This window comes from Lissotriton vulgaris, chromosome 4_1 (assembly GCF_964263255.1).
Source record: "Lissotriton vulgaris chromosome 4_1, aLisVul1.2, whole genome shotgun sequence".
Classification (NCBI taxonomy): Eukaryota; Metazoa; Chordata; class Amphibia; order Caudata; family Salamandridae; genus Lissotriton; species Lissotriton vulgaris.
The window spans coordinates 1871326501-1871341655 of NC_141691.1; the positions used below are offsets into that span (position 1 = coordinate 1871326501).

Consider the following 15155-nt stretch of genomic DNA (forward strand, 5'->3'; position numbering starts at 1 on the left):
TGTTCGCATGTTCATGCATCCCCCAAAGACAACGCGCTCACTGACAAATATGGCAGCCCTGTCATAGTACCCCTAGTAAAAGTATTTTCCACAAACCCTAGTCTTTGGCTACATGGACATTAGGCATAGATTCAATGAAATTGGGGGTGTCTGGTAACACTGAAGTGGCTTGACCTTCAGTAGCTCACAATGATTTTCCCAGATCAGAAGTAGCTCTCACTACACAAAAGGTTGGAGAACCCCGGTATAGCTAATCAGATTTTGCATACTGGGAATTATTAGCACCTACTCGGAAAGGGAAAAAAAACACTCAACTAACACTCAAAATGCAACATTCTGTTCGCTAAAAAAAAGTTAGCATTGGCTTGGAGAGAATTTGTAATGCTCACAGCCCCCTGTGGTATTACTTTAAAACGATGTGTAGTTATTGCCAAGGTTAATGTCATGATGTGATTTTAAAATGATTCATTTGCCATAATGGTTCCCAGAAATTTCCTACTGTAGATTCCCAAATCCCACTGAAAAATTGCATTATGCTTTGCCTCATACTATTGGCAAAAGTGTGCATTAAAAAGTTCAGATTACCACTTATATTCACAAATAAATTCCTTGGGGGGGGGGCTAAACCCTCTGCAAAACTGCCTCAAAACCTTATTGAGTTTTGATCTATTGTGTTGGTCCAAATAGTTTTAAAATGCCCATTTGTAAACATTGTCCCAAAAGTCTTGCAGAAGCCTGAAATGACCCTGTAAAGTCATGTTTTGATTGCCTACGTTTTGTCTCATCATAATACAAGCCATGGGTGCTTAGAATACGCTCCTTACAGCAATTTTCCCCAAAAGCTCTTTAAAAGCTCTTGGAGAAAAATACTGCATTTCCCTGTTCCGATGTGTACATTTACAACTTGTCCAGTTTTAACGTGGTCCTGCCCTAGTGCACCTATCGTGCATCAGTCACTACAAATTTTACTGAAGCAATCCTTCGGCCAAAGTCCCTTTTTGTGGTGTGAAAAAAAGTTTATTTTATGATCTGTGCAGCCAAGAAAACTATTTGCATGCATCAGGAGAGGATGAAAGAGACTCTCTTGCACAAATTATTTTAACTAAAAACTGACAGATTATAAATCTATACACGGATATCAAAATCACCTTAGGCCTTCAATAAGTTAACAAGATCGCTACTGAGAGCTGGGTAAATTAAAAAAAATAAAAAAACAGTATGCCCAAGATCTTGCTTGCTAGTCACCCTTTACCCACAGAATTCTGCACAACTTCACTTGGTAAGAATCGACAAACTTGACTAAATTGTGATGTCTTTCATAGGGTTGAGTGTATCAACTGAGGACTAGCTTTGTCGATCTAATTTAATGCGGCACCAAATAGAAGTTCACATTTCCAATGTGTGGCGTGGTGTAAGGCAAGGCAGGATTTTGTAGATAGCTATTCAGTGAGCCATCTAGCTAACAGAGTCTCTCGATGGCTGCCTATGAAGCAGACACCATTTCGAATACAATGGTCTTTGTAGAACATGGAAAGAGACCACGTGGGGTTCTATACTGCTGACATAAAAGGAGCAAACAGCTGGGTAAAAGTAAGGCTCAACAAACTTGACTGTACTGCAAGGACATTCACGGATTTACACGTATCATCTTTGGTCTCAGAATGACAGGGCACCTTAAGGAGACATTAAAAACGTGAAAAACATCCACTTTGGGGCAGTGGACTAAGTCAAATTGGTAATTGGAGAATAATATGTGAACCAATGTGGTAAGTCAAGGCCATCTGAATACTAAGGTCACTGGCGAACAAGTAGAAGTGTGTAACCACTAAAGGAGAGTGAGAGGATGAAAAATATAAGCACAGCCTCTTTATCCAGAAAACTCACAACACAAAACGTGCTTAGGATGACAAGGGAGGAAAATTGATAGTTTAGCTATCTGCTTCGCTAACAGAAGCCACTTTTATTTTCGTTTCCGGGACTATTTTTTGTGCCTGTCCGACGCTGGCGACAGCCACTTTCCATAACAAAACAAACATTGCAACCCTATGCGGCTAGGGGTAGCAGAAGGTGACGCACAGGATCAGCCTTTTGCACAAGCAGAAAAATCTGTTCAGTCTTGCAGTATAAATTTAGAGCATAGGCTCGCTGTTACAGTTCGATAGTTGTGTCTGTACGTTAACCAGGAGAAGCGCGCTGTCCATCACGTGAACGTGAACAGAGAGGAGCACTTAACACCGGAACCCCTCAAGCCTTCTTTGTCAGACGACTGACATCCACCATAACATTCTGCTGTTGATATTTTTGCAGCGTTCCCTAAACTGATCAGTTAGCTTAGCACAGACATAAGCATCCGCTTGCTGCTGCTGGTTTAGAAGCTGTCCTCGTCACTGCACTGCGACCTGTCGGCGTTAATTAAGAGTCTATGTAGGTGATGAATGCTCACTCAGCTCATATGAGTGAGCACTTCCCTTTAATTGAGGCGGTCACAGTTTTTGTTACTATTCGTCTTAAAGAAAACAGAGCACCAGCTGCTGAAATATTACACAAAATAGAATCCCACGCTGGACTCGCAAAAAAACATGGCATTGAACAAACTGGAACCTAGACACTAAAAATTGAATTTTAAGAATCTTTGTGCAATGATATATGCTCATACCAGTTCGTACCAAGTGGCATGAAAGGGCCAGCTTTGATGCAATGACGTGGACTTAAAAACCTAATACCATAGAACCTTGGTCACTATAAAGCACTCTGACATGTCTTTGGATTCTGTCGGCGCTACACAAAAATCAGAAATCGAGAAACTGTAGAATGAAGTGTCGAATCTGGATGATTTAACCTCAGAGGCTTCACTAATATATTTATATTAAAAACAACAGCCAACATCGAAGCTCGACAGTTACACTGTAAACAACACGAGGTTATCGGGTACACTTGTATCGCATGTACTGCCTGAGCAACAGGTGGCCTCTGCAAATTTAAAGGGGTCGTGAATGAACACAACGCGCCTCCCTGGTGAGATATAATCACTGTTTGAAACAACAACAAGGATTTGCATGGAAATCCCGCTTTTCTCTGAGGCAATAAATCAGATCTCTCTTTGCAGTGCTTCAGACTGTCCTTGTTCTGTCGGCTCATCAGATTTTCCCTACCCTCCTCTGTTAGGACATTTCGGACCTCTTTCATTCAGGACACGGTAAAAATAAAGCACACTCACCGGAGTCGGAAGTCCCCACTTCCTCCTCCTCTCCGAGAGAGTGCCCTGTGTAAGTTGCAGTTGCCCTGCGGCAGGGCTGTGGCTGTCTCAAGACATAGCCACGCCCCTGCTGCAGCAGTCATTGAACACAGAGGGGGGCGGGTGTCGCACAGTGACACACCGAGAGGACGCCGAGCGAAAGCAGTTCTTTCCTATAGAAACAGCATAGCAGGACAGTGCCTTCTACGAAACAAAGCAAACCGGGGAAAGGACAACAACTGGTCCTCACGTCCCTCCTTGAAAAACAAGTCAGGTCCCGGGCCGGCAGCCAATCACAGCGCGGCCCGGGAAATGACGTCGCGGGGGTGTCCCGGGCCGGCAGCCAATCACAGCGCAGCCCGGGACACACGACATCAAGGGGCGGGATTTAAAAAAATAGTCAGAAACGCCCACGATTCGCGTTCTGACCGGGAGAAAGGGATTGACGCTGATGTCTTCCAACGGCTAGCCTCCATTTATGGAGCTAGCCAATTGAAGAAGGGGAGTGTTCAATTCCCCATAGTGTAAACAAAAGCTTTCGCCCTGGGCGTAGCACCTGCGGTGCTACGGCCAGGTCGAAACCTAAAAAGGACTGCTTTTTTGACGTACACGGCACGTCTTTGGGGGAGGCTCTTTCCTTTTTCTTCTAAAATTATGTTCGTTTTTTTTAAGTAACCTGCTTGTTATTTTTTGGGGGAGGGGGGGGACCCCCCAGCCCCCCCAACCCCCCCCCCCAACACCCCAACCCCACGCAGAACGACTGGAAGGAATACCACGTCTTCCCCCAACCCACGCAGAACGTGGTTAAGACGGTCGTGGAAGGCACCAGAGTTGAAAAAACGTTTGCGTGGTAAGTGTACCGTGGTAAACGTTATGCGTGGTGATGCCTTCGTAGTAAATGATGTTTCCCATCATCAATTATGTAATATAATTTAATCTTGAAGTTGTTCACTGGTGTGTTGTCATATAGGCTTCCCATACAGTCAATGGTCAAAGCATGTTTCGGTGGATTTAGACTATCACCACCTTCATCAGGACCATTTAAATTGTGTCAGACACGAGCTTTCTTTGATGAATGTGGCTACCTGCCATTTAAGTCACAAGTCATAAGTCCGATGTTCTGATAGAGCGCACATATCACCGTGAGGTCTCAGGGCGCTTACCACTTGCCACCACCAGACAAGTTTCTGGACCCCTGGGTAGAGAGCCTCCGCTCACTGAGTCCAGAGACAAAGCCGATCCTGGGCAGGTGTGTCACGCTTCCTCCCCCGGGATAGTCTGGGTCCACAAAGGTAATCTTCAAAGGCCTGTCGGCTTTAGACACTGTCCCCGCTTTGCTGCCCCCGGCAACTTGCTCGCACCAGTTCTGGCCCTTACTTTGGGTGGGACAATCGGCAGGGAATCCATGCTAGGTAGATAGGTGGCCCACCTTTGCCAACCCCACCCCTCAGGTGGGCGAGGCGAGGGGGAAGCACATCTCAGTCCCATCCATCTTAAAGATGAGGGGACCCAGCCAATTAGGAAGAGGCTCATAATCCCTCCCACTGGAGGGTGTCATAATGGGGGTGTCCCCACCCCAAGGAAGGGACCCATTGTTTCCCAATCTGCACACCCCTTTAAATCCCTCTAAATCTACTTCTTAGGTTGGCCCTGAACCATGCCTCCTCAAATCTGAGGAAGAAAGAAGGACCGAAGAGCTGTGCTGACCCAGGATGTAGAAGGGGACACCAACTGCCTTGGCCCCAGCCCTACTGGCCTGTCCAGTCTATGACCTGCCTACAGCAAGAACCCTGTTGAGTCCAGCAGCAAGCAACCCCCAGAGCCGGAGGACCTGCTCTGCAACCTTCCTACAGACTGTCCCCAGTGAGCACCGGATTTGCTCAAAGACTCACACCCAGAATCTGGATTCTGTAGACTCCGTGATTCTGCACCACTCTGCTCTCGATACCCACAGCCCAAGTTAGAGAGCCTCAACACCCCTAGGTCGTCTCCCCAGCGATCCTGACCTGGATCTGGTGACCCCGAACTCCCTCAAGCCTCCAGATGACACATGCAGCCTCAACCTGAAGGGTTCCCCCGACCGGAGCTAGTAAGAAAATCAGACTCCAGAAAATACCCTAGAACCAAATGCCCCACAGTATTGGGTGGCCCAACCAACAGTATCCAGGTATTCCACCAGACCCCAACTTACCTCTCTAGCCTTGAGGAAGCCTCCCTGCCCGCGCCTGCAACAAAGTATCCATTAGAAAGCACAGAATCCCTGTCTGTTTTGCACCTGGTTGCCAGAGTGCCGCTGGTGGTGCAGCTCCTGTGCTGACCTTAACCCAAGGAGGTTTGCTCCCACAAACGAGTGGCCTGCTCGTCAGCAGTACCTAACTGAAGGCCGCCTTAGCCCCATTGGCTAACATTAGGCCCCTGCACTCTGCACCCGGCCGTCCTAGTGCAGCTGGTGGTGCAACTAGAGTGCCCATCTAGACCTTGTGGAACATTAATCCTAACCCCCAAAACTCACCCTCATAAGTTGCGTACTTACCTGTGAAACCACTAACACTTTTTTCCCATTGGAACCTATGGAAAGAGATGTTGGGCCTAAAATGTCTAAGTGTTGAATTGTGCTGAATGAAGAAAAGAGAATTCTATTGCAAAGTATAAAAAGTGGTACTGACCTTGTATGTAGAGATTCTAAGGTATGGTATCTAGGCATACCATACCCAGCACTCAAAATAATCCGAAAGTAGCTAAAAAGGTAATCAGAAAGTACTGACTGTATAATTCCAACTGCATTTTTAAAGTGATACAAACCTGTAACAATTGCAATTTCAAGCACAACTGCATTTCTTTTAACAGTCTTGCATTTGAAAGTATATTTTACTCTACTGTGCCAAGTCTTGGTTGGTTCCATAATTAAACAAGTATATATTTTTTCATACTTACCTAATTGATCTGAATTCTGTCTCTTGAGTGTGTGTAACCAGCCCTTGATTGAGTGAATACAATAAATGCCTAACACACCCTCTAGATAAGCCCAACTGCTTGCTCACACTACCACAAAGAGAGTGGTTAGCACTTACCTGATTTAGCCTTTGCTATACCTTTGGGGACTCCCTGGACTTTGTATACACTATACCTTACTTTGGCATAGTACATACAAAGCCAGCTTCCTACACTACACTTTGCGACATAGCATTTTCCTTTATCATTTTCTGGACTGATAGTCATTATGACACTTTATTTCTCTCTATCCTAGCAGTTTTTGTAATCAAATACTATGCATTGTACCTTTTAAGTTTTTGTAATTTACAAGTGTCTAAATCTGCAACAGGACACATGTTGGGTCATTCCTTTTTTATTTGACTGAGATTTTGACATACTGGGTTGCACCTTATCTTGGGACACAAGGCCTCAGGAAACTGAGGTTTAACACCATGCTGACTCATTCACCCAAGGGTGGGTTATTGAGATGTATTTTAGGGTGTAAAATTTAGGGGTACATGGCGCCCACAGAAGGGACTGGAGGAATGAGATTCTAGACCTATGTGGACTAGGGATGTCAGTTATTAAAATATAATAATGGCCAGTCTTACTTAAGAGCAATCTGGCAGTCATTAATTTCTTATTTACACACATCATATACAAAAAAATCAATTTTCCTTGTGTCATTGCATATTAATATACTCGTGTGATTTTGTATCTGTTGTCCCCAAGTTAAGGCATTTATTTGTTGCATGTGTAAACTAATAAGATTTTGATACTTTAAGATAAAAAAAGTATAGTTGTATAATCCTATTTCACCCCCTTCTAGAAGGCGCAGTAAGTTCACTAATACATCACAGTAGCTAATGTTCTTTATGTTTTTTCATGAATTGCTGATTTAGGCAGCTTGATGAACATTCATGTGTTGCACCAACATTCTGATTCCTACAATTTACTCTGGATGAACAGCACGAGTGAGTAGAATAGTTGCTGACGTCATACTTTTGGGTGTGATCATCGAGTGGTCGCTTAACCCTCCCAGGCCAGTCATCTTACAGAATAACGATGACGAGTCCTCTACTTGTTGTGGGGTGTCATGTACCAGGCAACATCTGCTTTGCCCAATGTAATAATACTTTACATTCACTATCTTGTTTTACCAAGTTTTCACTTGCTCACCAAATTATAACTTCTCGTCTTAAATCATAAATGAACTCTTATGCACCTAGTGCCTCTGACCTTTCTGCTCCAGATACAACATTTAGATCATTTACCCTTTTGGCTTCTAAATCATGCAACCCTAAGCTCTATAACTCTTGAAAGCTGCTCTCAAATGCAACGTAGAATCGTTCTCATTGCTTCCCAATAATTTTTTTAGTGTTTGAATTCTAAGCCAAAACGCAAGAATTATGAAACAAATGAAATTACAAGTCACTAGTCGCTACGCGTGCCACCGTTCACACGCGGATAGTCTCGCACAGAAGGAGGGCTTACTATAAACTACATACTTGCCAACAGGGCCATTTCACACGGGAGACTCCCATTTATTTAAGCTAAAAATGTTTTTATTTTGCCGGTTTCCCGTCTAAAATTCCCGCTAGTTCAACATATGTCACTGAAGACAAAAAGCATTCCCCCGATTTTCTTTTTAAAAACTCTAATTTCTCGGTTGTAAAATGTAGACATGTAAAACAAGCACTGGCGTTGCCAATAGGTCTCGCAGTAGGAAAGTTGAAGCTATTGGTTTTGTAAATGACATTTATGTTTTGTGATTTACAATGCCAATACTTTTAACTTTAGCAAATGTGACACTTTCAGCATTTGTAATGCCACATGTTTTGTATTGACGTGACTTAGATGTATTGATATTACAAATAACAATGACTTAATTTTTTTAAATAATTAATACTTAAATAAAAGTGATTGTAATTTATAATGGCAATGGTCCGAAGTAGATAAAATAGTGGCAAAATAGAAAAACTGGTTATGCAGCACAATATCCTTACTGCAACAGCATTAACTGTTGCATGGTCATACACTTATAAGGTCCCAAAGGCGAGACCTATTGGCTATGAGCATGAGGATGTGTGCCACAGGACGTCGAAATGATGGCTTTGTTCAGTCCAGCAGTCATTTGCAGTGTGATGCTGAATGTGTGCCTATACTAAAGTTACAGTGATACAGAGAAGTACAGAGTGGTCCTGCAGAAGGTACGAAACACACACATCACGAAAGAGTAAGATGTTCTAAAGCAATGAACTAAAGATGCGTATCTTTAGGAGATTACAAGAGACCCTAATAAAAAATAAACTCCAATGAGCTGCGCAATCAGCACATCTTACAACAGTTACACATGTAAGATAATAAAAAAACAAACACAGGCCAGTCCCATAATCAGCATATCTTAATAATTTACAGACATATGGAGGCCAGAAGCCCAACAATAAGCACAGTTTAAATATGAGACACTGGATAAAGTGCAGGCATACACCTGACAATGATCAATAAAAATGTATGCTATGTTATGATGGGAGCACGCCCACTCTGAAAATTCTAGTAACACTAATTTTAGAGTATATCTTGCCATGCTTTCATTGTCTGTAGTAATGCAGCTTGGTTGCACTGATTGGATGTGTAGCTTGCTGTCCCACTCATACGCTCCACATCTCAACCTCCTTTTGTATTCCAAAACGGTGGTTGCTTGTTTTGCACTGCGGAGGGTCACCAATTCTTTCAAATGGGGCACTGTACATCACATCTAAGTATCCACACTCCAGAGGCGCGTAAAACAACATGAAACCGAGGTTGGAAGTCTGTATTCAATGGGCACTTGTAATTACGAAGTGACCTACTCCTACGGCATCAGTGTAAGCCACTGGGGCAACACCGAGTTGCCTGGCAACCATTCATAATATTGACACGCTATACCAGGACTTTGTCTTATCATACTATGGGTGTCGGCTTTGACATACATCCACACAGCTCAGCCAGCATGCAGCTGTTACGTTTGCGTGTCTATAGATAACAATACTTACACCAACATCTAGGACATGCCGAGATTTGGTTAAAAAGCATAGTCTGACAACCCTTGATAAAGAGGATCGGTGGGGAAGTGGAGTTCACGAAGCAGCGACGAAAGCTGCAGGAGGGGCCGCCACTGAAGCATTGCAGGTCACTCTTTCTAGCTGAAAAGCAGCACGCCATGCAGCACAAATGGAGCTTTCATCAAACACAGTTGTAAACAGGAAGAGAGCCCCCTTTTATTGGGAGCCTGGGAGAGTGGAGAACTTGTGCTAGTCCAGCTGCAGCACTTTAATTTAATGCCTTGCTGAGAAAAAAACATGGTACGACGCAGCACGCAAATATGAAAGATTGGCACAAATTTAGAACAAAAAAAATGATTTACTTTTTATCTTCCTGGCAGTCAACATCCAAGGAGGGATTTTGGGGATGAGAACTAAACAAAAGGAATTTTCACTGACACTGAATAGAACTCTTCTTTCCCTGTGCATTGCTTCTTCCAAGTTTCTTAGCTGTTGTGCGTTATTTAATTATGCATTTGTTATATTTCTAAAGTGCATACTTCAGATTGACTGGCTAAATGTTGGTGAACTATACTATAAGGGTTGGGGTAGAACCAATATTCCGAAGAGGGGAGATGGAGAAGGGGGCGGGACGGGTTGTGGCGGCCCTAAAAGTGATCGCGTGAAAGCGAAGGGGAAAAAAAATGATGAAATCGAAAGTGTTCTGCAGTGGCGGGCGCAAGAGAGGGGGGAGGGGCGGGTTGTTGCGGCCCTAAAAGACACGTGAAAGTGAAGGGGAAAAAAAGAAGAGACAGAGAGGAGGAAAGGTGGGAGGGAACACGGCCTGGGGAAGATTGACTGGCTAAATGTTGGTGAACTATACTATAAGGGTTGGGGTAGAACCAATATTCCGAAGAGGGGAGAGGGAGGCGGGTTGTTGCGGCCCTAAAAGACACGTGAATATGAAGGGGAAAAAAAAGGAGACAGAGAGGAGGAAAGGTGGGAGGGAACACGGCCTGGGGGAAGCTGGCGGGGGAGGAGAAATCCAAGTAAGGCTGTGTGCGGGGAGAGAGGGGAGGTGCTGGAGCTGGGGAACAGATGGCCGTGAAAGTTTATGGCCCAAAAGCACGTGCCTGTGGCCACGTGAACTCGAAGAAAAACGCAACAAAAAGCCCTTGGTTTCACGAGTATTTTGAGCACTTGAATTCTCTCCATTTCCCATTCCTTCGGAATAGAAAAGGCGAGACCTAAAAAATAAAGCGACTGATTTGCCACGTGGAAAGTCAAAGAAGGCCAAATTCGTGAGCCACTCCCCCAAACTAGAGTGGTTTCCCCCACTGCCCCCTACACCTAGGATTGTGACCAAAATGATCTCGGGGGAAGTTAAAAAACAAAGCCCTGGGTCCCTATAGAAAAAGTCAAATGACCTAAAGACAGTATATCGGGTTTTCAATCCAATGAAGGTGCGGTTTGAGAAATGCCTTCCAGTCATAACAGCAAACTGTTGTACTTAAGCTCGAAGCAGTCGTGCTGTGGTATAAATAAACACGCTGTAGTGTTATGAGCAGACCCTTGCTCCAGTAGCGCCCAGGGCGAAAAAGATGTTTGCTGCCCTTGCTATTGCTGGGGAATAACATGTAACAACAGACGCTTTTCACCGGCCAAACTCCAGCTGGTTACATCAGGTCAACAACTTGCCTCAAAACACGCATCTTCTCCAGGTCACCTGACTCCCACACACGTAGCATTGTGAGGCTAGTTAAAACCGTTTGCTGGGTTAGGGAGGGGAGTGTTGATGTGTGTCCACATATGGTTAGAGATAGATGCGTGGGGTGACAAGTTAGACGGCCGATAGGGTACTAAAACAGCGACTGTGGCACATTAAAAACTATTAGTAGCACTTTAAACGAAATCACTGGAGCCAAAGAACAGTGGCGCTGCTGTCTACTGGACAGTTCTTTTCGCCCATCTGAAGCTTGACTCCCTGGTCCTAGGCACTGCTCGCCCATACCAACAGCCGGCTCTCGTTTATCAATCAAAGGAGCATTACTTATCTACGAAAGCAAGGGTGTCTTAATTAATGGAGACCGACGCTTGTAGATCAAGAAAATAGATAAGCAGAGAACCCTATCGCCCCCTATCCCCGACTAGCATTCACTCTCTCCTCCCAGATGTAAACACTGCTTACCCAAGAGACGCAGCAGGATCTGGGCAGCGATATCCAGGCGACCCGCACTCGGTTCACGATACGAGTTGAAGATGGCGTCAATGATGAAAATGCAGGGAACCCGCAGCGCCACGTCCAGCACGGCGCGGATCCGGTCGCCCAGCGGCACGGCCGCCATGGGAGCGGGTGGGGTAAGGGGAGCCGCAGCGGCACGACTACTCCCCGGTGCCGCCCACCTCCCCCGCAGCCCGACGGGCCGCCTCCATATTATCGCCTTCCGCAGTTGCTAGGCCCGGAACGCCGGCTTCACCTCTCATGACGCCATAATTGGGCGCAGCCTGGTTCTCCTGTCACCGCTAGACACTAACGAAGGACAAACACGTCAATCCTCAGCTTCTAAAATGCAAAACCTACTTTCGAAGAAAGCGTAACGGCTAGAAACATTTAAATGTGACACAATAATTGCATTATTTTAGATTATTTATTGGCAATATGCTGAAGAAAAACGACATGGACTAAACTGTACAACTAAAAGGATACCGTTTTATGGCTCGGCGACTTTAAAAGAAATTAAGGTCATAACGTACACACCTTCTATAACGTAAGACTGTGGTTTGGTTTCCTAGCCCTTATAAACAAGTACACTTCAAAATGGTCGCATATTTTTTGCGTGAAAGAAAGTCACCTGCGGCACTTGCCTCTTTTTTATGTTGCCATTTTGAGATAGTTTATGAGTGATCAGGAAGTATTATTTTTTTTATTTAATTCGATTTTATATAGCGCGAACTTTATCCGAAGGTGTCAGAGCGCTTTACATAAGAACCAGTTTCAAAACATAAGGACTAAGGATTACATGCGTTACATAAAAGATAAATAAAGAAAAAAATTGCAAATGTACATGATGTAAAGTCACAGAAAGAAGAGACTGGTGATTAGAGTTCTCTATATACATAGGGAAGGGCTACGACTGGATATACTCTTTGTGGTGTTGCGCTCTAGTTTACCAGCGTGTACGCGATGACGCGTCACGCGGTAAACGAGAGCGGAGGACGCGCGCAGGCGCAGAGGACGGAAAACTGAAGAGCGCGAAGGCGAAACGGCAGTTGAAGACCGGAGCAGACGCTAGTTAGACGCTCGGCGCTCTATGTGCATTTCACTTATGTTAATGCTGAATAAACCTATTATCCTAACTCCAGCTGACTCAGAGCATTGTGTGTGGGACACACTTACATCATTACAGTGGCGACGAGGGTGGGATTGTCTGTGACTGCACCTCTGCCGAGTGGAGGGGGTTGTGCTGCTGCCACGCTCTATGCTTCCACGATGGTGCTGCTGTGCTCACTGCTCTCTGGGCCTGGAATGGGCTCTCGAGTTCAGGCTCCGCTCTCAGCAGGCTGTGTGTGGACAGTGGGGTGATCCCCGTCCTCGTCGCCACTGTAATGATGTAAGTGTGTGCCCCGCAAGAGGGAGGTTCCTCAGCCAGCACACTGGCAACTAAAAGCGACGACCAAGAGCCAGAGAAGGGCGAACAATTGACCAATTCACAACGAGAGACAGGGGACAACACCCCAGGCAGCCCCAGAAGCCAAGGAGACGCTGCAGGTGTAGCGGAAGCCCCCAGCGCGCCCAACAGCCCCAGGGCCCAAGCAGAAGCACCCAGAGGCGAACCGAAGATGGCAAACCAGTCCTCAGCGTTGATGGCTCCTATCCCTTTCCTACCCCGACCAGGGGAACCCCAAATGAAATGGGAAGACTGGAGGGAGTACTTCAGGAACTACATTGAGGCGTTAGAGGACGAGAATGGGGAACCGTATGCCCTGGCAAGGAAGAAGAGGTTGTTGCTCCACAACCTAGGTCCCGAAGGGGTGAGAGTTTTCGCCAACATAGTGCCCAAGGAGCGGGAAGCAACAGAGGATGACGTCTTCAAGAATGCGCTAGAAGATCTAGACAACCACTTCCGACCAGCAGTATGTGTGTCTATAGACCGTTACAATTTCCAGCAAAGGAAACAAGAGGCTGGTGAATCTATTGATGACTATGTGGCCGCACTGCAACGTCTGGCCATCACGTGCAAGTATGGAACACTGCAAGATGAGTATATAAAGGACCAGATTGTCATGCATACCACCAACAAATCGGTCCAGGACAAACTTTGGGCACAGAGCGAAACATCACTCAAGGACGTCATAGCCATGGTGAAGAAAGCCGAGATGTCCAAACGCTGTGCGGATGCCGCCAAACGTGAAAGCATACAGAAGCAGAGCGTCAACAAGATCGATGAGGCCTCGACCACATACAAACACAAGCATTTGCAATGCAATAGGTCTCGCATTAGGAAAGTTTGAGCTATTGGTATTGTAAATGACAATTTTTTTATTTATGTATTGTTTTTGAAAATAGCTAAATTAATAGCTTTGTCATTTACAATGCCAATAGTTATAACTTTCGCAAATGTGACACCTATAGCATTTACGTGACTTACATGTATTGATATTACAAATAACAATGACTTTTAAATTTTTTTCAATAGTTCATAATTAAATAAAAGTTATATTTAATTTATAATGGCAATAGCTTAAAGTTTTGTAAATAACTTTTGTGAAGATTATGTTCAGTGTATTTTATTGTGAACGAAATTCCAAGAACAGAAGTGAAATATTAACATCTTTTTGTTACATTTGTAATAAAGCTTGAAACATTGAGAGAGCATATTTGAACCAGGTGTTGTTGAATGGTCGCAGAGATTGATGCTGTGGTGGCGCTGAGTGATGTTGTGATGGCAAACGAGTGATGCTGTGGCGTTCAGTGATGCTGTGGTAGCACATAGTGATTTTGTGAGGGTGAGGGGGTGTGAGGGTGAGGGGGTGTGAGGGTGAGGGGGTGAGAGGGGGTGTGAGGGTCAGAGGGGGTGAGGGTGTGTGAGGGTGAGGGGGTGTGAGGGTGAGTGAGGGGGTGTGAGGGTGTGTGAGGGTGAGGGTGTGAGTGTGTGTGAGTGTGAGGTTGTGTGAGGGTGAGGGGGTGTGAGGGTGAGGGGGGTGTGAGGGTGAGAGGGGGTGAGGGTGTGTGAGGGTGAGGGGGTGAGAGGGGGTGAGGGTGTGTGAGGGTGAGGGGGTGTGAGGGTGAGGGTGAGTGAGGGTGTGTGAGGGTGAGGGTGTGAAGTCATCAGGATGAATGCCAGTCCATTATTTTATGCCTACCATGCCACACTAGACAAAGTATTGTCTTGTACAAATCATTAGGGCGGCCCGGGACCAGGGTTCGATTCCCGGCGCGGCAGGTTTCTGGACCAGGGTCAGCGGACTCGATAATTCTCTCGCCTCGGTGCCCACTCTGATCAGCGATCACACTCGGCAACTCTGGGCATTAGCTTGCCTCATCTTCACTAACGGCCCCACCAGACCGCCGGGGATGCCTGGTCTCACCCTGGAGATACCCAATAAGGGACCATCTCTCAGGGAAGCCAGGAAGGGTTTCGCAGCGGTCGAAGCGCCTTGGGACCCTATGGGTAAGTAGTGCGCTATATAAATGCCTATACATTTACATACATTTACATTTACATCATTACCGATCCAGCTCCTCATACAAACACTCCACCTCGAACTTCCAGGCGAGCCCCCTACAGAAGAGACCACAAGCAACCCAAACCTGTTTCAACCTACTTAGGCCCCATCAGTTAGATATAGCTTGTGCCCTATGGCACATTGACCCACGTCTGGGCATACCATTCGCAGTTAGAGAGTCAACTGCAACAAAAACA

General features: G+C 45.5%; 1 protein-coding gene across 1 annotated transcript in view; it reads right to left on the bottom strand.

Annotated features, from left to right (window-relative positions):
- RNF139 (ring finger protein 139) overlaps positions 1-11737 on the bottom strand; it is a 50072-nt gene extending 38335 nt beyond the window's left edge. Inside the window, exon 1 of the mRNA XM_086966194.1 lies at positions 11420-11737. Coding sequence (XP_086822320.1) covers positions 11420-11576 — 157 coding nt within the window. The 5' untranslated portion in view covers positions 11577-11737. The remainder of the gene's footprint in view (positions 1-11419) is intronic.
- Positions 11738-15155: the final 3418 nt, after the last annotated feature.